Source organism: Atta colombica, unplaced genomic scaffold (assembly GCF_001594045.1).
Source record: "Atta colombica isolate Treedump-2 unplaced genomic scaffold, Acol1.0 scaffold135, whole genome shotgun sequence".
NCBI lineage: Eukaryota > Metazoa > Arthropoda > Insecta > Hymenoptera > Formicidae > Atta > Atta colombica.
The window spans coordinates 681,768-707,748 of NW_017259223.1; the positions used below are offsets into that span (position 1 = coordinate 681,768).

The 25,981-nt window shown below is 31.1% G+C and overlaps 4 protein-coding genes across 4 annotated transcripts in view; 1 reads left to right on the forward strand and 3 right to left on the reverse strand.

The window, feature by feature from the left end:
* The window catches only part of LOC108684448 (uncharacterized protein DDB_G0283697-like), a 10,593-nt gene extending 3,447 nt beyond the window's left edge, over nt 1-7,146 (reverse strand). Inside the window, exons 1-6 of the mRNA XM_018188768.1 lie at nt 7,076-7,146; nt 5,487-5,581; nt 3,057-3,324; nt 2,346-2,512; nt 2,023-2,112; nt 1,734-1,809 (exon numbers count right to left, since the gene is read on the reverse strand). Of these exons, the coding sequence (XP_018044257.1) occupies nt 1,734-1,809; nt 2,023-2,112; nt 2,346-2,512; nt 3,057-3,324; nt 5,487-5,581; nt 7,076-7,146 (767 nt within the window). The remainder of the gene's footprint in view (nt 1-1,733; nt 1,810-2,022; nt 2,113-2,345; nt 2,513-3,056; nt 3,325-5,486; nt 5,582-7,075) is intronic.
* An 810-nt stretch (nt 7,147-7,956) lies between these two features.
* LOC108684463 (60S ribosomal protein L4) lies at nt 7,957-14,057 on the reverse strand. The gene is made up of 8 exons (XM_018188787.1): nt 13,954-14,057; nt 11,223-11,400; nt 10,717-10,962; nt 10,325-10,449; nt 9,099-9,197; nt 8,669-8,940; nt 8,341-8,500; nt 7,957-8,208 (listed from the first exon to the last, which is right to left on the reverse strand). The coding sequence occupies exons 1-8, from the start codon at nt 13,954-13,956 to the stop codon at nt 8,041-8,043; spliced, it is 1,251 nt and encodes a 416-aa protein (XP_018044276.1). The 5' UTR covers nt 13,957-14,057; the 3' UTR covers nt 7,957-8,040.
* Nucleotides 14,058-15,549: 1,492 nt separating this feature from the next.
* LOC108684512 (nuclear autoantigenic sperm protein) lies at nt 15,550-24,378 on the forward strand. The gene is made up of 3 exons (XM_018188864.1): nt 15,550-15,697; nt 22,823-23,500; nt 23,685-24,378. Exons 2-3 carry the CDS (start codon nt 22,823-22,825, stop codon nt 24,345-24,347), a joined length of 1,341 nt encoding a protein of 446 aa, XP_018044353.1. The 5' UTR covers nt 15,550-15,697; the 3' UTR covers nt 24,348-24,378.
* Nucleotides 18,872-21,769, reverse strand: LOC108684515. Its single transcript, XM_018188869.1, has 5 exons — nt 21,635-21,769; nt 21,103-21,330; nt 19,589-19,696; nt 19,312-19,449; nt 18,872-19,122 (listed from the first exon to the last, which is right to left on the reverse strand). The coding sequence occupies exons 1-5, from the start codon at nt 21,711-21,713 to the stop codon at nt 18,872-18,874; spliced, it is 804 nt and encodes a 267-aa protein (XP_018044358.1). The 5' UTR covers nt 21,714-21,769.
* Nucleotides 24,379-25,981: the final 1,603 nt, after the last annotated feature.

The following is a 25,981-nucleotide window of genomic DNA, read 5'->3' on the forward strand; positions in this document are numbered from 1 at the left end:
TGAATGGAAAAACATATATCTTAGAATGTTCTTTAGTATATTAATATTTTAAAATAAAATGTTTCTTCAAATCAGTTTTTGTAAACTGATGATTTTTGTAAATTACGAAATAAAAATCAATATTCCCGATTCAATTTTAAATCATTCAGTCACTTTTAATTAGTCTTTACAAATTATAAGAAATATCAGAAAATAAGAAAATCACAAAGTTGTTAAAGAAACATACCTACTATCTATATGCTTAACGCCTCGAAAGAATAAAGAAAAACAAGAAATATAGAGAAATATGAATAATACTGTTGAGATATAAATATTGTTGAGATAGACAGATTAGCATAATCCATTAGAATAAAATATCTTGTGAACTGATTAATTTTTTTGATAATTTTATATTAAGATTTCATATAAAATTATTTATTTTTCATATAAAAATGTAATTTAATTATTTAATAAAATCATATATAATTTTATATAAAGGAAATATTGATTGATTTAAAAATTTTATAAAAATATTTTAAAAATTATGCTATAAAATAAGTTAATATCATATCTGCCTTCAAAAGCAATAGATATTTAATTGAAAAACATTCTATTAAAAGTTAAAAAATGATTTTATATATTTTTTTTTAATTTCGTCATTTCTTTTTTTTTCACCTCATTTATGTAAAATGCACGTACAAGTGCATATAAGCAATACTCAATATATATCCACATAAATTTAATAATTTAGTATATGTGTACACGTATGTTCATTAACATACATGTGCATATATTAAGTGTGGGAAAAAGTTCGTAGCGTTTTTAAATACCATCTAATCGGAAAAATGCCACGAATTTTTTTCCACACCTAATATGTATATGTAATAAATATTATATATCCATAATCTTATATGTTTATATATGTACCCATACAGCACAAATCAATCTAACAATATTGAAGCAACATTGTAAACATTGCAACAATGTTGCTGCAAATTTTATGCTATATAGGAAGCAATACTCAATATATATCGTATACAATATATCTCGTGCCTCATAACTCTTAATTAATATTTCTGGAAGTGAAAGAAGATAAAATTTTAATCTAAATGTTTTCCTAATTTTGGCTCAAATCATTATTTATCAAGTTATTAATGATTAAGGTTGATCTAGATTGCGCCCAGCCGGAATACGAAGGAGCACATCATATCAAAGAACTCCTCGCTCTTATTGTACATTCTCCCGATTACAATTTTATTATAATTTTTTATATTGACTAAATCTAATCTGATCGATCAACTTTAATCGTTAATAACTCGGTAAATAATGGTCTAACCCAAAATTGGGAAAGGAACTTTTAGTTTAAATCTACATAAGACGCAAAATTAAAATTTCATCCTTTTTCACTGCCAGAAATATTAATTAAGAATTGTGGGACATTCTATATATTCATATATGATTGCGAAATTAGTCGGTCGAACAATTTGAAGAAATCATCGATATATAGCCGATAATTTCATAAAATTGTAAATTTAAATGTAAACTGAGAAAACAATTTTTGTAAATTAAACTTCAGAGTCAAATGTATTAAAATATTTAAAAATTTCTATATACATATGTATGTATATATGTATAAGCAATACTCAATACACACACACACACACACACACACACACACACACACACACACACACACAAAATAATATAGTATACATACATATCTGTATATTACAAATTTAATAATCAATACATACCAATAATGGTGGATTATATCATCATTAAGACTTCTGCTTGTAGAAGCATTCTTCCTACTTGTTGACAATTCCTTTTCTAAAACCAAAGTAGCCCAAACATATTTTTTCAATGTCTTCTCAGTTGTTATATTTAATTTGTATTTTATAATCCAGATATGTAATTTTATTTCATTTTACAGATATAAAGAAAAATTGTTTTAAAGAATATATATGTTTGTACATAAAAATGAAATCATATAATTATACTAAATTGATGCAAAATAATTTTTTTAAATAAGTATATAAATACCTAATTGCTCATCTTGTGAGAAAGTGATTTTCCGTATTTCTTCAGATTTTTCTATTTCAATACGTTTGAATATTGGACATGCACCTTCATCTATAATTAATCATTTTTTTAAATTTATTGCATAAATTATACGAAAGTCTTCATTGACAAAATTAGAATTCTTCATCATGTTGAAATTGCAATTCTTCATTATTATGAAAATATTTAATTTGATCATATAATAACATATCACATTTAATATTAATAATATATCATTAATAACTAATTTTTCCATGATAAAAATATTAAATAATTATAAATATCACAAAGCTGACATGTTTTACCTTGTCTTCGCGGAAGAATTATATCATTTGGATTTATAATATCACATTCGATATTATTTGATGTAGTTTGATAATTTGTTGAAAGATTGTCTGCTTTAATAGTTATTTTAAGTTTTTTCATATCAGTTATACTTTCTGGACCATTAAATATCACTGATGTTTTCCATCTAAGGTTATTTAAAAAATAATATATCAATTTTAAGACATTCTTTTTACATTAAAAGTCAAAATGAAATAAGTTTAAGAAGAACATTAAAGTTATATTCAAATCGGGTGCAATTACATTTAATCCTTACAAAACCATGCTCAATTTGGCCTCATCCCTACCATTGTGGATCATTAAAATCCATTCGTTTTTACCTACTTAAAATGGTTCAAAAAATCTCTAAAAATTCACAAACATACATTCAACTTTCTAGAATAAATAATAAATGTTTAAACTTCGTTTTGAAAAATAAAATGTAATATAAATTATAATTACCGAAACACTTGTAAGTTGGAAAAAAATAAAGAATCGCTCAGTTATTACAATAGATGACCCATAATAGTAGAGTAAGAGATAATACTACATTTTATATTATATTTCTGATACTATTTATTATTATTTGCAAATTACAAAATTGTTATTTTTTTGCAAACTATTCAAATATATTTCATATAGCTTAATTATTAATATTTAATTCAAAATTTCTATATCTATTCTGTTATTACTCTTTAGAATGCTCATAGTTAGGAGAACTAGTTTTTCTTCGTTGTGGATTATCGCTCTTGCTTTGCTGTAAAGACTCTTGCTTGTCAGAGTTTTTCATTAATTCAGCTTGTTTCCTTTTTTCTTCATACTCATTAATCTTTCTTGATCTTAGTTTTTCATATTCTATCAAACGCTCTTGATCACGATGCCATTTCTCTCTTTTCAACCTTAATCTTTCTAACTGTTCTGATGTGAATTGCCACTTTTTGCGAGAATCCATTGTTATCGCTATAAACATGCATCCATAGAACAATAAAATATTTTTTTTAATTTTATAAAAAGTTAAACAGAATTTGTTAATGATTCAATAACATTAATTAATACAATATTATAATTTTCTACTCAATAATGTAACTGTTACATATAATAAGTGTTATATTTCATTTATATCGAGAAAAAACAAAAAATTATATTGATATAATATTATTGTTGGTAATTATTTAGAATACGGACTGCACTGTCGATTTTGATGAAATTAGGCTTATTCGATGCGTTTTTTGCTCGAAATGAAGAATCTGTAAGGCCAGAATCAGAAATTTCACCAATGAGTACAAAGAAGTTTTGGCTCCTTTTGTTCTGATTGATCAAACTTCAATCTTTCAATCTTCAATCTCAATCTTCAATGCGAAGTCTGATTCCGGCTTAAGGGGCTCCGCACAATAAATGGAACAAGGAACAGAGAACAGAGAATAAGAATTTTAACTTATCAGAAATCATGTATCGTGGAATGCGCAGTTTCTAGATTGAAATTCTTATTCTCTGTTCTATTTCTTACTCCTTATAAGATACAGCCACAATAGAAGGAATAAGAAATTAAGAATGAAGAATAAAGATTTCAACCTATCAGATATAGAATACACCGGAATACACGGTTTCTGATAAGTTAGTATCGTTATTTCTTATTCCTTCTATTATGATTGCACCATTTTTATGCGAGACTTCTAAGAAAAAATCTTGAGGCCATTCTACATTGGTAGTCGTATCATAGCGTCGGAAGCGTAAATATCATCGACTTTAAAATTGAAGCATCGGATTGAAGCAACAAGCTGAAGCAACAAGCTGAAGCAACAAGCTTGTGTCTTGCAACGTCTACGATATGACTAATGTAGAATGGCCTTTAGAATCATGGCTTGGTCCCGCGAATCACAGCTTTAGGATAAAATATCGCACTTATACATCAGAGTTTTGGGAATTGATTCTGTATCTTGAAACAAGGTGAAAATTACAAAAGTGAATTTACTAGAATACTGATAATTTCATTGGTCAACACCTAGTAAATTTGCTCATTTTTGTAATTTTCACCTTGTTTGAAGATACAGAATCGACTCCCTGATTGAACGGCTCGTTATTCCCTATTGCCTGTGTCTATTGTGTTTAAGTCTATGGACTGCTCCATCATATCTAAGGTTACGTTCCAAAACTTCCTCTCCTAGGAAAATTTTATTCTATATGCTATAGTATACGTTACGTGTACTATATATTTCAAATAAAATTTTTCTTGGAGACGAAGTTTTGGAATGTAGCCTAAGTAGTATGGTCGACAAAAATGGGAGAGAGGGAAGTGGAAGAAGTCTGTGTCTCTTTCTACTCAATGATATAACGAGAGAGAATGAGAAGGAGAGTGGCCGTCTTTTACGGTTCCTCTCTCTCATTTTTGTCATATTACTTAGATACGATCGAGCAGTCCATGCTCTAAGGGAAAAGAAAATTATCACATTTTTGTTATAAAGACAAACGTAAAATACGATTGAATAATTTTTTTTATGCATATGTTTATGCGGTTATGCAAATTTGTGTGGAATGGCTCTAAAACAGGGAGCACAGACTTTTGCATAACGCATACATATAATGCATAAGAAAATGTACCAATTAAAGTCCTTCGTTTCCTTCCTTTCCATGAAATAAAAGAACTCTGATTGATTGAATTTCTTATGCTTTGTGTTATACGTTATGCAAATCTGTTCCCCACTTATGTCTTTATTATTTTGCTTCTGATAAATTTTCTAATCTCAATAAGTTTAATGCTTAATATCTCGATTCGCGGAGCTGATCTAACGTTTTTTCTTACGGATTCTTTCTTCTTTCATTTCAAACAAAAACGCGTCAAATGAGCCTAATTTCATCTAAATCAGAGGTGCAGTACATATTCTAAATAATTACCAAAGTATTAAATAAAAAAATTAGAAAATGCATGCTTATAAAATATTTGATGGTAAAACATATCCGAATGAAAAAATGCAAAATATCTCATGTTTTTATTTAATATTTTCAACACGCAGAATGATGCTAGAAAGCCTAACCTGAAAGTGGAGTTAACGTGAGCACATGACTATCTGAAAATATCAGCTATATCTCTAATAAAAATAATTATTTTATACTGTTAATTTTACCAGTGCACAAAGAGTGGACGATTCGCGAAGAAATACTTCTTCTTTTTTCGTATAGAAGTGAAACGCCACGTGGTTTGAACAAAACTAGTAAAGGACTAAGACATAAAATGGATTATGCAAGTTAATGCAAGTCACGGAATAATAAGGAGATCAAACTCGAAGTAAAAGTAGGTTTGAAACACGATTTCAGAAAATCTATGGAAAATCGAGATAATGTGATTTTAGTGCTATCGCGTCTTGCGGGAAAAGTTAGAAGTATTGTGGTCACGTGGTTACAGGTCACACGACAGTCAGAAGCAATAAGGTTGTAACACTTTTTTTTAATGAGTTTAAGAATTAAAGGCTAGTATTCATAATCAAATTATATATTCAAGACCATCTTAAGTACAGTTTTAAGAAGTCACCAATCAGAGGGCTGCATTAGCGTCTTAAGACATTATTCAAGACTGTTTGAAATAAAAATTGATTATGAATATCGTCCAAAGGGATTGTATACATGGAGCTAGCTAAGCATTGAACCATCTTAAGAACCAATCACAGAAAATTGGGTCATGTGATCTGTTAGTATCTTTTCTATACGTTACGGTTTTCCATTGCAAATTCACTGCGTATAAGCAATACTTTTAGGGCTACATTTCAAAACTTCTTCTCTGAGGAAAATTTTACTCGAAATATATAGTACAGGTAACGTATACTATAGCATATAAAGTAAAATCTTCCTCGAAGAGGAAATTTTAGAACGTAGCCTAAATGGAAAAATGGAGAATTAGCAGTGTTATAATAGAACAGGCTTAAATAGGCACAGATAACAAGGAATAACAAGCAATCAGAGCTCTGATGTGTAAGTTCGATATTATATCTCAAAACTCTAGCCTCTTTTCACCGAGGATTTAATCCAGATCAGAATGTAAGACCAACCAACTACAGTCGTGCATTCCCCTGTCATTCGATTGTAACAGGACAATACTCGACTGTAGTTGATTGGTTTTTACATTTTAATCCAGTTTAAACGGTGGAAACTAGGCCAGTGATTGGACAGCTCGTTATTCCCTGTTCCCTATGCCTATCGTGTTTAAACCTTATGTGATAAAAATGGGCTCGAAACACTATCAGAAAACTCATGGAAAATCGCGATTTTATTTTTTGCCGTTGCGAGAAAAGTTGAAAGTATATATCGTATGATAACGCATATGGAATACGCACGTTTTATTTTTAACACAGAAATTCCAATTTATATAAAATTTAATTTTATTTGATTAAATAGTAAATGCATCAATATTAATTGAAAAATACATACATTTATGCAATCATAAATTATCATTAAATTATCGTTTTTAACCGACATCAAAAAATTTTGAAATTAAAAAGAATAAAAATTGGCCTTGAAATCTAAGACAACTTTCCTTCTCAGAATGTATACTACGCATGAAAATATACAAATTTACAGAATTACAGGAAAATGGAAGGAAAAATATTTATCAAAATATTCTAAGTTGAATATTCTAAGTTGACAGTTTTCTCTGACAGGAGCATTTGAATTTGTTCTTCTATAGTTTTTAATAAGAGTCATGACATAAGAGTGGAAGTACGCCATTGCCGGGTGCTGGCCGGAAACAGCACAATTCCACCATGGTTGATATCCGATTTCGCGTTCGCGCATTTTTGTACTATACATGAAACAGTTACTTATATTAATTCACAGATACTACATCCGCAATTCTATACAACGCTTTTCCGACACTGTTTCGAGTCCATTTTTTCGAGATCGGCTGCTCAAATTTGATCTCCTTTTTATTCTATGAATTATAGGAACTCTACTATAATCATAATCAACTGGCTTGAAAAACTTGTCGTACGACAAAAATACACAAATGAAATAATGGCCTTATTCCACTAATCGCGCTCAGTTGTGCACATCGATTAATTTTTGTGCCCTTCATTAGAATTCATCCGACAAAGCGAAATTTAATATCTATCATATCATATGTAATCGTTCTTAAGAATGTACATCGGAAAAAATATTTGATTTTGCTAAAATAAATGTAACCTTCAAAAATATATTTCCAAAAATACCAGCGTCAAATTATCACCGGAAATCTCAAATAAATTATAACTCATATAATGCAAAATAAAATGTTATAATTGAACTGTTTGAAGATCTAGAAAATGTATTCCAAAAAAGTTATATAGAAATATTATTAGATATCAATATCTAATCGATCATATTTAGCGCTTTTCTACTTATTTAATTTAAAAAATTCTAAATTAAATAAAAAATAGAAAATTGACACAAAATAGAATCTACTTCAAATAAATTTAAATCAATTAAATTTTTAATATTGTTCTAGATGTAGATTAGGTATTTTAGATTAGATGTATATTAAATGTGTCTTTTAATAAATGGACTTATTGTTAAACATAAATTTCCTGTAGAATCAATTAGAAAAGATTAAGATGTTTATGAAGACAATTATTTATAATTTTTCGCCTTTTATTTAAAGACTGTGATAAAATTATGAATTACAACAGTGTTGATGTTACCAACGCTTGTTGTTTACTTTTTAATTGGCTGCTTGGTAGGAGCAGCGGTTTTCGTAGTATCTTTGTCAACTTTAGCTTTTGAGGTCTTTTTCACGGTTGCCTTGTATTTAGCCAGTTGCTCTTTTCTTCTTTTCAAAAGTGCGATGGTCTTCATCGTTGATGGTTTCTTTGATAATTTTATCTGTAATATCCATAAATTAATCGATAAGTCAAAATTTTGAATACAAACTGTTTTTTGCAATTCTCCTTCCATACTATTACATCTAAAATGTATATAATAAAATAAAAATCATACAGTTAGTATAGTACATACGCCTCGTTTTTCAGCGAGAAGCAAATCCTTTTCACGCTGACGTTTTTGCGCAGTCAGAATGGCAGCACGTTTCAGAACTGCAGCATACGGGTTGAGACGCAGCATAGCCCGTGTATTGGTCAACGGATTCAATTTCTTTACTCTACGCACCACCTTCTTCCTATAATTGCATTAAATAAAACATATCAGTCATATTATTTATCATGAATGATAGAATGGGCTTCTCGAAATAGCACTTTAATGCGCTATCAAATGAAAAAAAAGTATATTTATGCATTTAATTGCCGATATATATATAAAAGATCTTTTTTTCTTCTCCTATAATTACCTAGGAGCTCTCAAGACTTTGCGAATTTCCTCAGACTTTAGAAGTCTAGATAGATCCGTGTTGGCCATTTTAGGAAATGGTAAGTTATATCCTTTCTTAAGCTGTGATTCTTTACGCCAGGTTCCATAAAGAGCATCCAACTGCTCAAAAGCAGACTTCGTCCAGATTACAAAGCGTCCGACGTGACCGCCAGGTGCCAACTTCAACAGATTCATCTTATTGATGTTCATCAGAGAAACACCTGGGATATTGCGGAATGCTTTACGAATACCCTAGAAATTATAATGTTATTTATATAGCAATTTTTTATAATTCCTAGGTTTAATAATTAAGTTTGCATATAAATGTGAATAAAATTTATTTTAATTCGAATTCTGTTTACAGATTAAATTACCAGACAATACAAAGAGAAAACTTTAAAAAAAATTACCTGATCTTGGCCATATACAATTAGAGGTCCACGTCGCTGAATGCGTCGGCGATTACGCATTTTACCTTTACCAGCACGAAAACGTTGAGATTTATACACCTAATAAAAAATAAATGAAATATAATTTAATAATTTGGTTGAAGATTTAGAAAGAACTTATATAAATCACATAGATTTGATTAATTGCCTCTTTTTGGTAAGAATTTTAGGGACTTTTCTGTAAGCTCGATCTACATACAAGATACAGAATGCGAGTTGCAGGTCGCGAACTTGTTGCGTCAGTCCGACATATCAATTTTAAAAGTGACACTTTGAAATTGGCTTGCGACCTGTAACTTGCGTTCTGTATCTTAAATCGGGCTTAACTCTTAACTGTAAACGTTACATGTTAAGAGAATAGGTTTCTTAATCTTTTAAAAAATAAAAATAATCCCCTAATAATTCCCTAACCAATAGGGAGTGAAGGCCGATTGAAATTGTTTTAAAGAGAAACTGTTTTAAGATTTTTAATCATTTAAATAATTCTATGTGAATTTAGAGAAGAAATTTGTGTGCATTGCATATATTGCATGTTGCATACATATGTCGCTAATTGGCCAATTTAAAAATAAAATATTCGCATTGGCAAAGCAGGTGAAAAATTACTAGACACCAGCTGATGTAAAGTGATATGTGCAATCGGGATGTAGGCAAACGAGATCTTCTCGTGAATTTGTATATACTATATATATCTGTATACATATATATTATATATTTTGTAGTTTGAATTATTTTATTTATATATTTTATTTTGTTATTTGAATTGTGCGAAAATCTTTTTGGATTTTTAAAATGCAGCAGACCTAGTAATATCACAAATTAAATTTAATTGCTCAATAGGTATCAAAGAGATCTTGATATGTTGGAAATCTATAAATAAATTTATCTATTGCAAAAAAATATTACCTCGGCTAGATTTCTAGCATTCTATGCAAGCACACTAAACCTTTTTTTTAATAAACTCGAATACTTATAAAAAGTATTGTACAAAGAAAATTGTTTGGTAATTCATACCCCTTGCTAGTGAGCGCAAATCAACTAGTAAAGAACGCCTGAATACCATATTTCTCTAGCACCTATTAGGAGCATCTAAGCTTAATTTTGTTTAGCAAAGATGCGGACATTTATTGGTGCACATGAATAGAAGGCAACGCAGAAGAATCTTAAAGATTAAAAGAAATTAAAACCTTTTGGATATCATTCCAAGCCTTAATGCGTCTCAAAAAGATGACAGCTTGCTTAGTTTTCGTGTATTCTTGAATCTTATCAGAAACAACGAGCGGGAATTCCGGAACCTCCTGGATCAAGTGTCCTACATATAAGTATAAAAATATAAAGTATATCACAGCCTGTTTTTTATTTTATTCAGAAATACTTAAATTATTTTTAAATATATTAGAACGTGATACAATAACTTTTTGTAATTCGTTCAAATTATTAAAGAGAACAGAAAAATATTTCTATATTCGATATAAAAATTGCAATACTAAAATATTTCTCTAAAAAAAAAATTAATAAAATTTCATAAATATTTCATTTTCTTTAATAAAAAAATATTATCTACATAAAAGACATATACCTTTAGATTGGACAAGTGCAGGAACACCAGAGGCGGCAATGGCAGAAACGAGAGCATAACGCTTCTGATTGACGTTGACATGATGATGCCAACGACGCCATGGCTTAGTAGGTGCAAACATACGTCCGCCTCGGCACATATTACCAAAAGCACCCTGACCAGAACGATGGGTACCACCGCCACGTACACGAGGTATACGGGCCACAGCACGTCCAGTACCCCATGACTCAGCAGAGGTTTGATGACCTGCAAAAAATAAAAACTATTATCTTTTTATACTTATTTATTATTCAAATATTGTAATCATCATCGTAATAATAATGAAATTAATAAAATGAAGATAATAATGGCTTAGCAGAAAAAACAATTGTAGATTGTTGTGATTCTTTAACATGATTGCTATTTGTCTTTGAATCTTTGCTGGATCTAAATGTCTGATTATATAAAAGAATTTTGCAAGAGTTACAAAGCTGCTTTTTCTACTGAATACAGTCATCGATATTTACCGGCTTCTTTAGAAACACAGTACGGTTGTCTTTTGTTTGTAGAAATCAACTGATGGATAACATTAACGATATCAGGACGAATTGGTGCCTTGAAGACAGATGGCAGGGAAATTGTATCACCTGATGCCTCATTCTTGTCAGAGTAGACCGTAATAAGTGGTCGCGCCGTTGATAACGACTAAAAAAAAAAAATGTTATAACAATTCAGATAAATATATTATTTTTTCTTATTTTCCTATTTTCAAATTTTTTGAAGGGTCAAAGTATCATGCGTATCAATTTAGTATTAGAATCTCTTTGGGAAGCAGAAAATCGCTTACATTTTTGCATTTGGTAGTTTGCATTCTTACTCCTTAGAGTTTGTTAACATTCGAGAAGATTATTATTTGAATGATGAACACGAAAAATTGCGTATATGAAGCGCAAATGGGATCGAACTCGGATCCACAGATCACAAATCAATTGCACTGAGCGGCAAACCATTCGGCGCCCCAGATGAATATATAATAATGTTGTTATTTATAAGAATAATGAATCATATTAATACTTTCCCTTCAATTTGAGTTTATTTAAAAATATCGCTGAAAAACATTCTCAAAAATTCAGATTTCATAAATGTCTGTAATACTATACAGCACATGGCTACAAAAAATATATGACATATTGCTACAATTAAAGATTAAAAAAAATTGTTTTTGTCTGCAGCATTAGGATTTTTTCCATTAAAATTACGCTCATTCATAACATAATTTTTACTACTAGTGATATATCTTGAAATGTGTAAAAATATGAAAATGAGAAAATTTATTAGAATATTTGTAATATCATTAGTCAATATGTACACTCTAAAAAATCAGATTTAACAGAAGAGTTTACTAAATTAAAAAAATCAGATTTAACAGAAGGGTCTATTAAATTTAACTATTGATGTTAATATTGGGTTGGAGAAAAAGTTCTGTGAAATTTTGTTAGCTCAAAATTATATACAAAATATATGTTCTTTTTTTCACTTATTCAGAATGTTCAAAAAATCTCTAAATCAACATGCTTTCAATTTTGCAACAACTTTTTAGAATAATATTGGAACTTCATTTTGGAAAATAATAAAATGTAATATAATTTATCAAGACTCAAAGAAACTTACATGAACAAGAATCGTTCGGTCACTAGTGACCCGATCTTATTATGTAAGGTAAGGATTATATGCTCTATTGAATAATATCATGTTAATTTTTTAAATGTAAAATATATAAAAATTTGAATGTTAAAGATGAGATATTATTATCCTTAAATAACCAATAAATAACCATTATTCAATAGAAAAAAAGGATAATAATATCACATTTTTAGCTCAAATGTACATATATTCTATTTTTTTTTAAATTGACAATTACAATACTTGATAAAACAATGTTTCAGGTTTAAGAATCTGTTTTTTTGCAATTGCAATATGATGATTTTTAATGGAGTTATGAGCAATCAAAGTCAAAATGCTTCTTTTTACTTAACTCATGAATAACTCAACAAAAAATTGTAGAAACATTTAAAAAAAACAATTTTGTAAGGAAAACTCCAAACTTTCACGATATAGATAGTCGAAAATTTTCGCAAATTTTTTTGGCGAATGACAAATCCATAAAGTGAGAAAAAATTTCTCTTTTTTTCAGTTCATAGTTTTCTATATATAAAAATTACTCACATAAATTCAAAAAATATAGTAACCATTCAAAAGTAGAGATTTCAAGCTTTAAAACTCTTTTTTAAATTTAAATATTGATCATTTTTAATGAAGATATTGTATATATAATTTTGAGTTAACAAAATATCGTAAAACTTTTCCTCTAACTCAATATTAACACTAACACACAGTAAGAATTATATGGATTAAACTGTGCTAAATCTACATCAATATTTAGAATGCAAGTATTGACCAATAAAAAAAAAGTTACAAATATTCTAATAAATTCATTCACTTTTGTGATTTTATCTCACACTTAATCACATTTAATACATCCGTAGTTTAAAATTGGCCAATCATAGCCGTTTCTTAAAAGAATGGAACGACTGTGATTGTCAGTTTCATAACTATGGATGTTATTAAACCCAATTAAGACCCGTGTAAATATAATTATTAAGACCATATGATAATGTGGATTTAAAATCTGTAGCCTGTATTTAGAATGCTTTTATCTCTGAAACTCTATATGAATAATGTATAGCGCACTAGCTAACACATCGTTGTAAAAGCATTCTAAGTACAAACCATGGTGCCAAATCCATAAATATTTTTTTAAATGTAGTGAATTTGCTCACTTTTATAATTTTTACCTCCTTTCAAGATACATAATCGATTTCCTGATCATTATTCAAGAGTCCATAGAGACTATATGTTCGTGCTTCACATATGCAACAGCTACCACAATGGCGGACCGGACATCGTGTCTCACATGCACATGGTACTAAGGAATGTAGTCACGTGCTGACAAACTTTGGATCCTTATATTTTTGCAGTTATTGTCGCGAATGAAAAAAATTCTGTCTCAGCTGTTATCGGAGAACAATGAATAAATTCGAAGGGAAGACATTCATAAGGAAGGTATCACGTATGATGTGCCGGAAACGGTACAGACGAGCGTGATCATTCTCGAGGAAATTAAACGGGCGATCACGCCAAATCGACAGAAGAAAAAACCGCGATGTACATTTGCACTTGGAAAATCGATTTTCTTACCATCTCGTGTGTCCTTCCTATTATTTTTCACGCATGAGACGTAAACTTAACCAGACTGCGTTTGCACGACTCGTCTGATCACGGATAGAAAGGATCAAAGAAACATGTAGAGTGGAAACCTGAAAACAAGTATCGAAGGATTAATCCGAATCTCATACACACAACAGCGCTCATACACACAAAGCACTGATTGGTGAAAAGCCGATTGTGGAAGTAAAATTATCTCTATCATCCGTTTTTCACCAATCAGTGTGTCAGAGCCATTCGGCGCGTTCACACTTTAACGCAGGAAAAAGCAGGAAGCGAAAAAGCGGCAGTCAATCAGAACTGCGGTAGTCTACAATTTCAACTTTTTGTATTACTAGAGATCCTATAATCAGAGTTTGGCAAAAGCGGGCACAATTTGGGTGCATTTATGCAGTTACTGCCGCAGATGTCATTCATTTAGGGGCTCCTCACAATAAAAGGAACAGGAAACAAAGAATAAGAATTTCAATCTATCAGAAATTATACATTGTGGAATACACAGTTTCTGATTTTTCGTATGCGATATTTTTCTTCAAAAATAGGGATTCAGGGGCGCGATTCTGTAACTGTTCTAATAACGTCTATTAACAGTTGTTAGTGTCGTTGCTGGCTTGTTTGCCTGCTAGATTATTAGTTGGATTAGAATTTTGCCACCGTATTGGCTGTAATGCAAGATTGTAAAGTTAGGAGTTCAGTTAGGAGTTCTGCACAATAAAAGGAACAGGGAACAGAGAACAGAGAATAAGAATTTCAACCTATCAGAAATTTCCACAATATAGTACATTTCTGATAGGTTGAAATTCTTATTCTCTGTTCTCTGTTCCTTGTTTTTTTATTGTATGTAGTCCCTTAGCAATCTAGATTATGTTCCAAAACTTTTTTTTTTAAATTTTCCTCGGAAAGGAAGTTTTGGAACGTAGTCCTAGATTGGTTAATAAAACAAGCATCGTGTCGTTGACTTAAGTTACGTAATTGCATGACCAATCAGAATACTTTACACCAGTCGCCCTTCTTTTAAGCTGAAACATAATGAAAAGCACAAGCAATAGAAACAGAGAATAAAAGATATTTAACCTATCAGAAATCGTCCATTCTATTATTCATGGTTTCTGATAAATTAAAATTTCTTATTCTCTGTTCCTATTGCCTATGCTTTTTATTGTGTTTCCAGCTTAAATCTAGGACTCTGGTGGCCGATTCTGTATTTTCAAACAAGATGAAAATTACAAAGCAAATTTAACTAGATAAAATTTACTAGATGTTGACCAATGAAATTATTAGTATTCTAGTAAATTCGCTCACTTTTGTAATTTTCATCTTGTTTCAAGATACAGAATCGATCTTCTGATTACAGTCAACGCGATACTGCCAACGCTTTGAAGCGTTTTTTAATTGATTAAATTTTTAATTGATTAGAATTTAGTAAAATTCTTTCTTCTAATTGGTTCATCAAATGCTTCAAAGCATTTGTAACGAGATTTTGACCATAGCCTCTATGCACTATGAATGCGCCCATTAGCTGCCATTAGCTCGACTATCTCTGCAAGATTTGTTCTCGATGACCATAGTCCGAGTTCTTGTAAAGTTTGCCCGCGTACCGGTTACGCAGTTTGCGCGTGTAATAACGGAAATTCACATCGTATTATCAAAAGTTTCTTGCATCTTGTGAACTCAAAGACTTCGACTCGCAGAGCACCATTTTGAGAAATTGATCAAGGTATGTACGTGCTCACAACGTGATTAACATTTCGCTGAAAAAATATGCCTGTCGTATCAATGTGATCGGACAAACATCAAATTCTTGCTCATTTTTCTTCTCAACAATTTAAATATCTCTCAAAGTTCATAAGTTGTAGAAGTAATTTATGAGGGAGAAGAAGAGAACACTCTGTTTTTGTTTATAATAACGTTATTTATAACCATATACTATGTTTGGATGTATCAATGTGGTAAATAGGAACTATTAAGTACCTTACTAGTATAACCTTGTTACACTTTCTGCACTTAATATGAAGAGTAGTTGGGAGAGAGAAGGAAAGCAAAATGATTTTGAGAGAGATAATATAATATTAAATGTTAAACGTGTTCTTTGATAATCATATAGTAGAAGGTTTTTTTATGTTTAAAGAAAATGATGAGAAAATGTTCTTACAATAGTGAAGTAAACCGTCGTGAAGAACATTTTTTAAGGTTAAGGGAGCTGTTATATCGACAGAGTAAACGCGCGAATTAACAAGACAATAAACTATTTAAATAAATTTATTATAATTTTATAAATTTTTTTCACAACGAATTTTTTGTCGAATTTTGAAGCTATAAATATTTTCTATTTTGCTAAAATAATAATTTTCTGTATCAAGATTGATGAAACATAGAAAACTAGTAGCATATTGTTACTCAAGTATTTTTTCGATTTTTTAAAAATTTTGATATTTATTATATATACTTCTTATATTTATTTATATAATATCCAATAATATTTTAATTAAAAATTAATGTTTAAGTTTTAATAAATTATTCAATTATTAATAGAAATTAAATAATCATAAAATATTTTTTCGTTACAATGAAATCGAGATTTTTTTACATAGTTGTATCAGTAATAATGGAAAATTACGAGCTAAAAAAAAAATCCTAAAAATAACAAAGATAAAATATAAATAATCATTTTTAATATACAATGTTACATACAATGTTGTCTTGCAGTATTTTTATTGCTGTTCAACAAACAACAAAGATCGCGTAAAAAAATACAATTGAGAATGTCTATTAGAAAAATGTGACATATCCACAAAAGCATTGAGTAATAAGGATTCTTAATTTTTAATGGACGAAATGCAGTTTGCGATCCTTTCATGTAGCATGTATTGTATGTATACTATGCGTAATTATTATATAATATAATAACTATATAATCGCTAGAACAAGCTTGTAGCAGAAACAAGCTCCTTTTAGTAAAAAATAGTTGTATTCAGGTTGAGGTATTATTTAAGGCATGCAGATTAATTTCTCAGAATATTGAAAATCGACAAAATATGTGAATTAACAAATACATAATTCTCGAGGGGGACATTCAGCATTTATATCATTTTTTTCTAAGAGAAATTAATATGTTGCACTTTATTTACCTCGCTCCTGTATACCACTAATAATTTTATTTCGCACTACGGACGTATTTATTGTTCTAATAATAAGGCGTTTAGATTACATTATAGGCAACTATATATTAGAGAATTATACTCTGATATAAACAACTTTTATACTATTGTTTTTGTTGTATAAAAAAGAGGCATGACTGCGCAGAATGGCAAAAAATTGATATTAAATAGGAAGGCTGTATGAAAAAGAGAAATTAATTATGAAAAATATAATTAAAGTTAAAATTTTTTACGTTTTTTTTTTTTCAGAAGTTTGCAATATACAAATTGATTAGCAAATATTTATGCATTACGCTTATATAGCAACATTTATATAAGTATATTAATAAAAACTGAATCAAATTAAAAAATTAATCTAATTTTAGTCTATAACATTCATAATAAGTAGTATCTACTATATTTCTTTGCATTTTTGAGACTAATTCCTGAGTCATTTCCCCGGTAAAAATAAAAACCAAGCAGAAGTCAAATATAAAGAAAGAGTATCAGAAACGTCCACTTCTAGAAAACATAAGAAACAGCGAGAAATGTTTACTTAAAGAAAAAAATCCGCTTTTATCTTCGGCAATTTACTCTTCGTAGAAGTTTCATTACACTTCTGTTAAGCCGAAAACACAATGAAAAGCACAGACAATAGGAACAGAAGATAACAACTTTCAACCTATCAGAAACTATGTATACAAGAATAAACGCTTTCTGATGTTGAAATCTCTCTTATTTCCTATTGCCTGTGCTTTTCATTGTTTCCGGCTTTATTCTTCCTTTACATTCAGTTTATGTTTCGATTTTTATCTTCGCCAGGGTTACTTGTATCGGCAAGAATATCAGTCGAAAAAAATGAGAAAGATCATTTGTCTTCTTATATCATGACATTTTGTTTTTTTATATCATGAGTACATATAGGCTTGTTTGTCTTTTAAGCTTGAGACATAATTAAAAAGGTAATAGAAACAGGTAATAGAAACAGTGAATAACAGATTTTAATTTATCAAAGTTATCAGGAATTGATGTATAAGAATACATAAAATTTTGATTGATTGAATTCTATTATTGCTTGTTTCTATTGTCTTTGCTTTTCAGTTGTGTCTCAGGCTGTATTTTCTTAGCGAGCTTATTTACTTGTAGTAAATAAATCGAAGAATATAAATTTTTCAAATGCATTCACTGATTCTACCAAGCGTTGATTAATCAGGTGCGCTTTAAAATTTTTTATCTTAACAAATTCAAGTTTTTTCAAGAGAAAGCGAATATTTATGCAAATGATGTCAATTATAAAATAGGCACATGATACGATCGCCTTCGAGAGGGTCATTTCTGAGTTCTTTCTCAAGAAATATTGTCTTATAATTCTCCATTGCAGTTTGCAATTCTTTTCAAGGTTTCAGAAGATTTCAATTCCTATATGATTATTCCAAATCTTGGAATTTCATACTCTTGAATTTCATACTCTATATTTTAACAGGAGATAAACACTCGAGATTATTAAGTTGATGCAGTTTATTATATTTGTTGTAAGTAAAATTGAAGACGAAATCGTGCAGTTTTGAAAAGCAAAGCTTTGTCGTGTCTCGTAGAAGATTACAGCACAACTCGATTGTGTAAAATAAATCTCTTGCACCAACTTGATACTCGAGAAAAATATCAAGAAATCACCTGAAAGAAACGCATAACATCGAAATCATAAAACATCAAAACTCTCAGAAATGACCTTAGACCTCGAAGGCGTCCCACTGCTACGCTATCATGGCAGCGATCGGACTGAAACGCATGATTTTACTGAGAAGAATCCAGGCTACCGATGCAAGAGCACAGAGAGTGACTCCACCCCATCCTAGGTCCATACTCCACGCGGTAGTGACTCTCCTGGCCTTGAGAATGCTGCGAAGAACAGGCATACCGATAACGCCATCTTCTATTGATTTGGTCCCACGATCTTGAACCCTCTTGAAGTGAATAATTGTGAGCGTGAACAGCGCGAATGTTGCTAGAATGAAATAGAGTGATTCCCAACTTAATCACTATTGTTTAATCACTATTGTTTATTTTAATGGCTGCGCTATATAATATATATAGCAATTAAGTTCATAGATATATTTTCCTTTATTCCAACATCATATTTGAAATTATGATCTCTGTAGACTAGTTTGTCAAGTTATTAGTAGATAATTTTTACCTGCAAGGAGATACATCACTCCTGTCACCAGTACGGCCGATATCTGATGCCTACATAGTCCAAAAAATCCTATAAGTGCAGCGCATCCTAAGATGATTAGACATACCAGAGAGCACGAGATACTCAGATTTTGCATTCCTGGAGCAGATGATTAAAATGATAAATTCATGATAAATATTCATAGGAAATATAGATATTTTATTGAGGAATAAAATAGTTTATTATAGAATAAAATTTGTTGCGCTTTTTAATTAAATGTTATTTACAATTTACTTACGATTTTGCCAAGCTCCGCGCGCTTCTACGTGCGCCTCGCTTGGTGTTAAATAATTGACGCATTTTTTTTGCGGGAAATCCACCTGATTTAACAGCTGTATCTCTTCCTCTAGAACAACAAGCATGATTCGTTAATAATTTAATCTTTCTTTTCTTTCCATTTAAATAAATAAAATTATATAGAAAAACTATACTATGTTACTTTCGAAATCGTTCAAAATCATCGCCAGAAAACAGAATTTAAATTCTTTAATTTAAATGCTATTGAGAAAGTTTGTTAAAGTTTTTTGGCTCTTTCGTTTCTAAACGTCATCTTTCGATTGAGAGAAATTAAATTGCCAAATCATAAATACCATGTGCATTATCATACTTTTGATATATTCTTTGATTTGAAGATATATATATATATATAGAAAACTTTAACACCTTGGCTGAATATAAATGTCAAAGGTGATGCAGGCAGTACTAGGCAGTGCTTAGCGTGTTCAGATCCTATGAATGTAATTCCGACAAAAATAACTAAATGAAACAATTACGACCAAATTCTTCAAGTACTCTTCAAGGTTGCATCCGTTCGATTAAACGAAAAGTACATGAACATGTGTAGTTGCATTAGGCATCGTAAATACTTTAACGTTTCATTAAATGGGCACTTTCCTATCAATCGTGCTTCCAGATATTGAGTATTTTCCAATTCTACTGTATTTTATTTACCGACTTCTTAATCTATTTGAAGTGAATTTTTTACTTTATACTTTAATGAAGAATAATGTTTTTAAAGAAAAATTGACGAAGACATGATACTTATCGTGTTTCGTGGAAATGCAATAAATATCTTACGCTAAAATTTTGTAGATATTACCTTGTCTATATTGCACGTGACTATATTTAGATACCACCTTGACTCTGGTCGGAGATATCGAACCGTTGAATCGCACAATTTAAGCACAGTATTCTTATGATCGCGTGACCGTGATCTTTGCTTTTGTGGATTGAGCAAAACTATCGTACTTATTAGATTCAAATGTTATTCGAATGCCGATAATGTTTCTATTGGCATAAGCGAGAAAATACGACACGTTGATTGTATCCATATCATAATAAGATCTGGATATTAGAAAGAATGATATGACTTAATGTTGCATCCGTAAATGATTGCAAATAATTTTAATTATCTTTGTAAAGAAAATTTCTTTTAATTTGCATTTCTTTCCATCAATCTTCTCATTATTATCATCGATGTATTTAACAATAACATTATTAGTTTTTTATTAGTATCAATATTAAGCATTTATTAGTTTTAATATCACGATTGAAATTGCCATAACCGTAATGATAAAAACATCCGTAATGATAATTAATACGCCATGGAATAAGCTGAAAACATTAGAATCTGCATTCATAGTCGTGAAAATATAATATATTATATTTAAATACTACAAGCATGTACAAAAGATATATGTGCAATTTTAGATCTAATAAATTTAACATTACAAAAATCACAACAGTTTATACCTGACAATGAAACACACATAATCCAAATGCCGCCGTGCATAGGAACTAAGAAGGTTGAACTTTTGGCGGCACGATGTTTATTTTGATGATTAACGGAAGACTCGAGCTTTGCCACTTGATCGTTCAGATACCACGTGAGATTGACGTTCGCATGAATTAGATCTTCCCTGTCCCAGTTGATTTCTTCCCAGTGATCCGACATTATTGCACTGCATAGGAGCCCCGTTGCTGAGAAATGATAAAGGAAGATATAATATTGAATTATTTATTTTTCTATTAAATCCCGGTCCATAATAAAAAAAGTTTTCTCTCTAAACAGAAGAAGGCAGAAAGGTTGAAAAGTTTCTTGGAAATCAAATCGAAGTTGAACAGTTTAGAGTAATTTTGTTCTCAACTTTTTGAGATTTTTCGCACTAGCTTCTTCAAAAAAAATATATTTATCAATAGAGAGACTTTGTTGATCTTTACACTTCTCACGAGTCGAGACGTCAGTCTCTTCCGGGACGCGGTGCCGGTCTTCTCATCTCTTTACCTGCAACAGTCAGCACGAGAGTGACGAAGAGAAAGACGAGGCGCGAAGCGGGTCCCCGGGGCACGCGGCTCGGTTCCATCTGTTCTTGGATGGCGGTGCCCAGGGCGACGCCTGCAACGCGACGCTCGCGTCCCCCGACTCGTTACTGGCCGACGTACGCCCTTGGAACCTGCTCTTTCTCGCTTTCTCTCCCCGGCATCCTTGCGATGCGGACGCCCTCCACCCTTCTACATTGAAACGCTACGACGAATCGACCCACATGGACAGCCACCCGATTTCTCTCCTTTCCCACCCGCGGATGCTGCGGATGTCCACCGTAACACCCACTCACCCCTTCTGCATCTTCTGAAACAATTGCATGTGCGAATAAAGTTCGCGTCGTGCCAAACATTGGAAATTAAGGACGGTATTCACAGTCGGATTTCATGTTTGATACTGTCTTAAATACAGTCATGAACAAAGCAGAAGAGAGCCATATTAGTATCTTAAAACGTACTTAAGATGGACTTTAAAATAAGAACGGATTATGAATACCATCATAAAATTTCGTTATAAATCATTGTAGATTAAGATCGAAATAATTAAATTTGTAGATAAAATGAATTTTAATTTCAATTCATCACAATTAATGTTTATCTTTTTCGAGAGAAAAGATGCTTATTTGCACCTATATATACACGTTCGTTAATATTCTCTCTCTCTCTCTCTCTCTCTCTCTCTCTCTCATTCATTCAACTTATCTAATCTAGAAATATTTTTGCGTCATCTGATGTGAACCTAATACTGCACATACATCTTATTTGAAGCAGACACAATATTAAGCAATATTGCATCAACTTTGACTTTAAGCAAAACTTAAAATTCTCGTTTTAAAACGAAAGAGAGACAGAGAGAGTTTTAAGCCTTGCTTAAAGTCTAAGTAACGTTGATGCAAGTGATACGAAAATTCGTTAAATTTAGTTTTTGCTTTCTAATGTTGTGAAAAGATCATAGCTCAATAGAGATTTTCTGATTACTTATATTTCCTATTCCAAGCGAAACGTTCTCTACCATCAGTTGACTGATTTTACTTGATTGATTTTACCGATATAGTTTACATTGTTAAGATTGTTTGCTTTTATTGACGTTTTCAAAATATATACAAGTTATATGATACTATATAAATATTCTCTTGTTCTTGTTTTTTAGATGGCCGATGTGTCGGAGGAAGTGCCGATCAAGGATGCCGCGACAGCAATCTCTCAGGGTAAACGTCACCTCCTGGTACGCGATTATCATCTCGCAGTAGCCGTCTTAGCTCGTGCGTGCGAGCTTCTTGCTCAGGAGCATGGAGAGACCGGCGATGAGATGGGTGAACTCTATCTACTTTACGGACGAGCTCTTTTGGGTTTGGCACGTGAAGAAGCGGGAGTGTTAGGCGGTGGTGTACCCGGATCCGAGGAAGTCAGTCAGGATGAGCAAGGTGAAGATGAGGAGGAGGAAAATGAGGAGGGAGCTGTAACCGAAGGCAATCATACGGAAAGTAGCTCTTGCACATCAAACGGCAAAGAGGATAATAAGCAAGAGACAAAGGATGAGGAAAAAAAGGATGAAGAGCCAAAAGATTTAAAAGATATGAAAATTGAAGAATCTGAAGGACTCGAAAAGGATGAAAAGAAGGAAGAGTCTAATAAAATGGTGGACAATAAGATTGAAGAACAAAACAAGCAAAGAGAAGAAATTCCTGGCTGTAGTCGAGATTTTGACTTGCATAATGGCGAAGCTTCTGGTAGTGGAATGAACAGAAAAAAAGAAGACGAGGATGAAGAGGCAGAAGAAGAGGATGTTGAAAAGGAAAATGACGAAGACGAAATCAACAATCTACAGGTGATTTATCTAGATTAAGTGTTATCTAGATTTATCTAATTACGTGTTAGAAGATTCAATTACGTTGTATCGAATACTTTTGCTTGTTGTCGAATTGAGTTATCCAAGTGTAATTCTTAATTAAAACGTAATCTATTGATAAATATTGAATCAGTTGATTCTAATGTCTAATTTCTGTTTCTAGATTGCATGGGAAGTTTTAGAACTAGCGAAATTAGTGCTAGTAAAACGCGGACCTCCGGGCTGGAAGTTTTTAGCTGAGGCTTACCGTCTTCTGGGCGAGGTTGCAATGGAGGGTAGCAACCATGAAAGTGCGCTGATCGATTTTAAGGCCTGTTTGAATCTTCTAGAAAAAATGACTCCACGCGACCATCGTGCGATCGCCGAGATCCATTATCAGCTCGGATTAGCGCACGCGATGGCGAACAATTTTGACATCAGCATTGAACAATTCAACCAAGCATCTGCGCTGTTGGAAGCAAAGATTGTGCATTTGAAGACTTTGCAAGATGATCCACCCCAATCTGATGATCCATTCTACACCGTTGAAGGAGAGATCAAGGAGCTGCAGGAACTTCTTCCAGAGATTCAAGAAAAAATCGCAGACATCAATGATTTGAAGAAAGAAGCTAATGTGCTCAAAGAGATTAAGGAAGAGAGATTGAATGGATGTTCTAGTGATGGTGAAGCGAATGAGGCTTCTGGAAGTGGTAGTAGTAGTAGTAGTAGTAAGTCGAAACCTGCCAGCGATATATCGCATCTGGTAAGGAAAAAGCGCAAAGTGGAGGACGAAGAGGAGACTGCTTCTCTTTGCAAGAAACCGATGCAGGAAAAAGACATAGCATGAAAAGTGCGAGTATCTGTTTTTTTCATGATAATCAGACTAATTTGAACTCTGATAAAACTAAAAATTGTTAATATTTTTCACAATAATGTAGAAAAAGTATTTACTGTTGTATAAAAATTCAGTGTTTTTTTTTTTTTTTTACAGAAATAACAATTTGCTACTCAGTGAATTTATTTCCAATATACGTATCAGTAGAAATAATCTTTAGACTGCCAACAAATGATATACATTCGAAATTCGGTACTTAAAATTGTTTTTTGATATCATAAACACAAGAACTGTTTTACAGTTGCGTATCATCAAGAAAAATATTTTATATTTTTCTTGATAATGGATATTTACTGTACAAACGCAAAGTAACGTTTTCTGATAAAGATGATTTTAGAGTATGTTCCATTTAATCTTTGATGACAACAAGAATGAAATTGATGCTCGCGAGCATTGCGAACGTTAAGTAGTACGTATCCTTAATAATTAACAGAATTTGTGAAAAAATATAAATAATAATGTTTATCTTATTTTAACTATAGACTATAATCCATTTGACGCTACATTTGATGATACCTTGAAGCATTTTTTGGTCAGTTTGTAAAATTCTTTCTTTCGATTAATCAATCAAATATGTCGAAGCATTTGTAGCACTAAATGGTTCGCACTCTGTAGAAAATTTGTCATATCCAAAAAAATAAATTTATTATATTAAATTCTATTATATCGAAATATATTAAATTCTACACAATTCGTCCAAGGTTAGAGCAGTTTGAAACTCTATAAATTAATTTTGGAAAAAACTTGATACGATTTAAAAGTATTTAATATATTAATGATGATTCGTTTGTCGCAATCAAGGCTAAGTTATTAAGGGCCGATTGTTCCACTTTTTGGTAAATTTTATCTATTAGATAAATCTGGCAACCGCGCATTAATAATTGGGTAATCTTGCTACTTACCCAACAGGTAAAATTTATCAAAAGGTGGAACAACTGGGCCTAAGAATGGTGTGTGCGTGTGAACATATTTTTTTATTTGAAGACATTAGAGAAGCTATTATGGAACTATTTGGAGAGATTTTCAAAAATAGATTAAGGGCCGTTCCACCTTTTATTAAATTTTACCTATTGAGTAAATAGCAAGATTACCCAATCACATACGCGGATTACCAGATTTACCTCACAGGTAAAATTTATCAAAAGATGGAATAATCGGCCCTAAGAGTAGTTAATCTACTTTGAGCAATATTCAAAATTAGGAAATCTTTCGCGAACGAAAATTTCAAAGTGTATCAAATTTCTTTAATCTAATAGTCATTTATCTTTGTTATTTATTAGATATTTTTGAAAAAAGTCTATGATAATCTAAAGAGATATATAGACAGAAACTGTCGCATTTTCTCAGCAACCGACATAGTTCCATAATATTCCCAGAGGATATGCTACAATGTATTTATTCTAGTTTAGCTGAATAGCGGTAAACACACAGTACTGTTTTAAACTGTAGATATAAGAATTCAAGTAGAAGTAAGTGATTGTTTGTGTACGAATATCACATAAATAAATGTTAAAGCAATGTCTTTTTTTATTCGCGTGTATCTTTTCAATTTACTTTTTCCCACACCTAATATAATATATATATAT

What these genes read in the sequence shown, in the direction of transcription:
- LOC108684463 (XM_018188787.1), bottom strand. An exon ending in CTGTGTTTCTAAAGAAGCCG is followed by an intron (nt 10,963 to 11,222) that starts GTAAATATCGAT and finishes TATTTTTTGCAG; the next exon opens with GTCATCAAACCTCTGCTGAG. An exon ending in AAAGTCTTGAGAGCTCCTAG is followed by an intron (nt 8,501 to 8,668) that starts GTAATTATAGGA and finishes ATGCAATTATAG; the next exon opens with GAAGAAGGTGGTGCGTAGAG.
- LOC108684515 (XM_018188869.1), bottom strand. Translation starts at nt 21,713, where the DNA reads ATGGAACCGAGCCGCGTGCCCCGGGGACCCGCTTCGCGCCTCGTCTTT. An exon ending in GCGCGGAGCTTGGCAAAATC is followed by an intron (nt 19,450 to 19,588) that starts GTAAGTAAATTG and finishes CATCTGCTCCAG; the next exon opens with GAATGCAAAATCTGAGTATC. An exon ending in AGTGATGTATCTCCTTGCAG is followed by an intron (nt 19,123 to 19,311) that starts GTAAAAATTATC and finishes ATTTCATTCTAG; the next exon opens with CAACATTCGCGCTGTTCACG.
- LOC108684512 (XM_018188864.1), top strand. Translation starts at nt 22,823, where the DNA reads ATGGCCGATGTGTCGGAGGAAGTGCCGATCAAGGATGCCGCGACAGCA. An exon ending in ACGAAATCAACAATCTACAG is followed by an intron (nt 23,501 to 23,684) that starts GTGATTTATCTA and finishes TTCTGTTTCTAG; the next exon opens with ATTGCATGGGAAGTTTTAGA.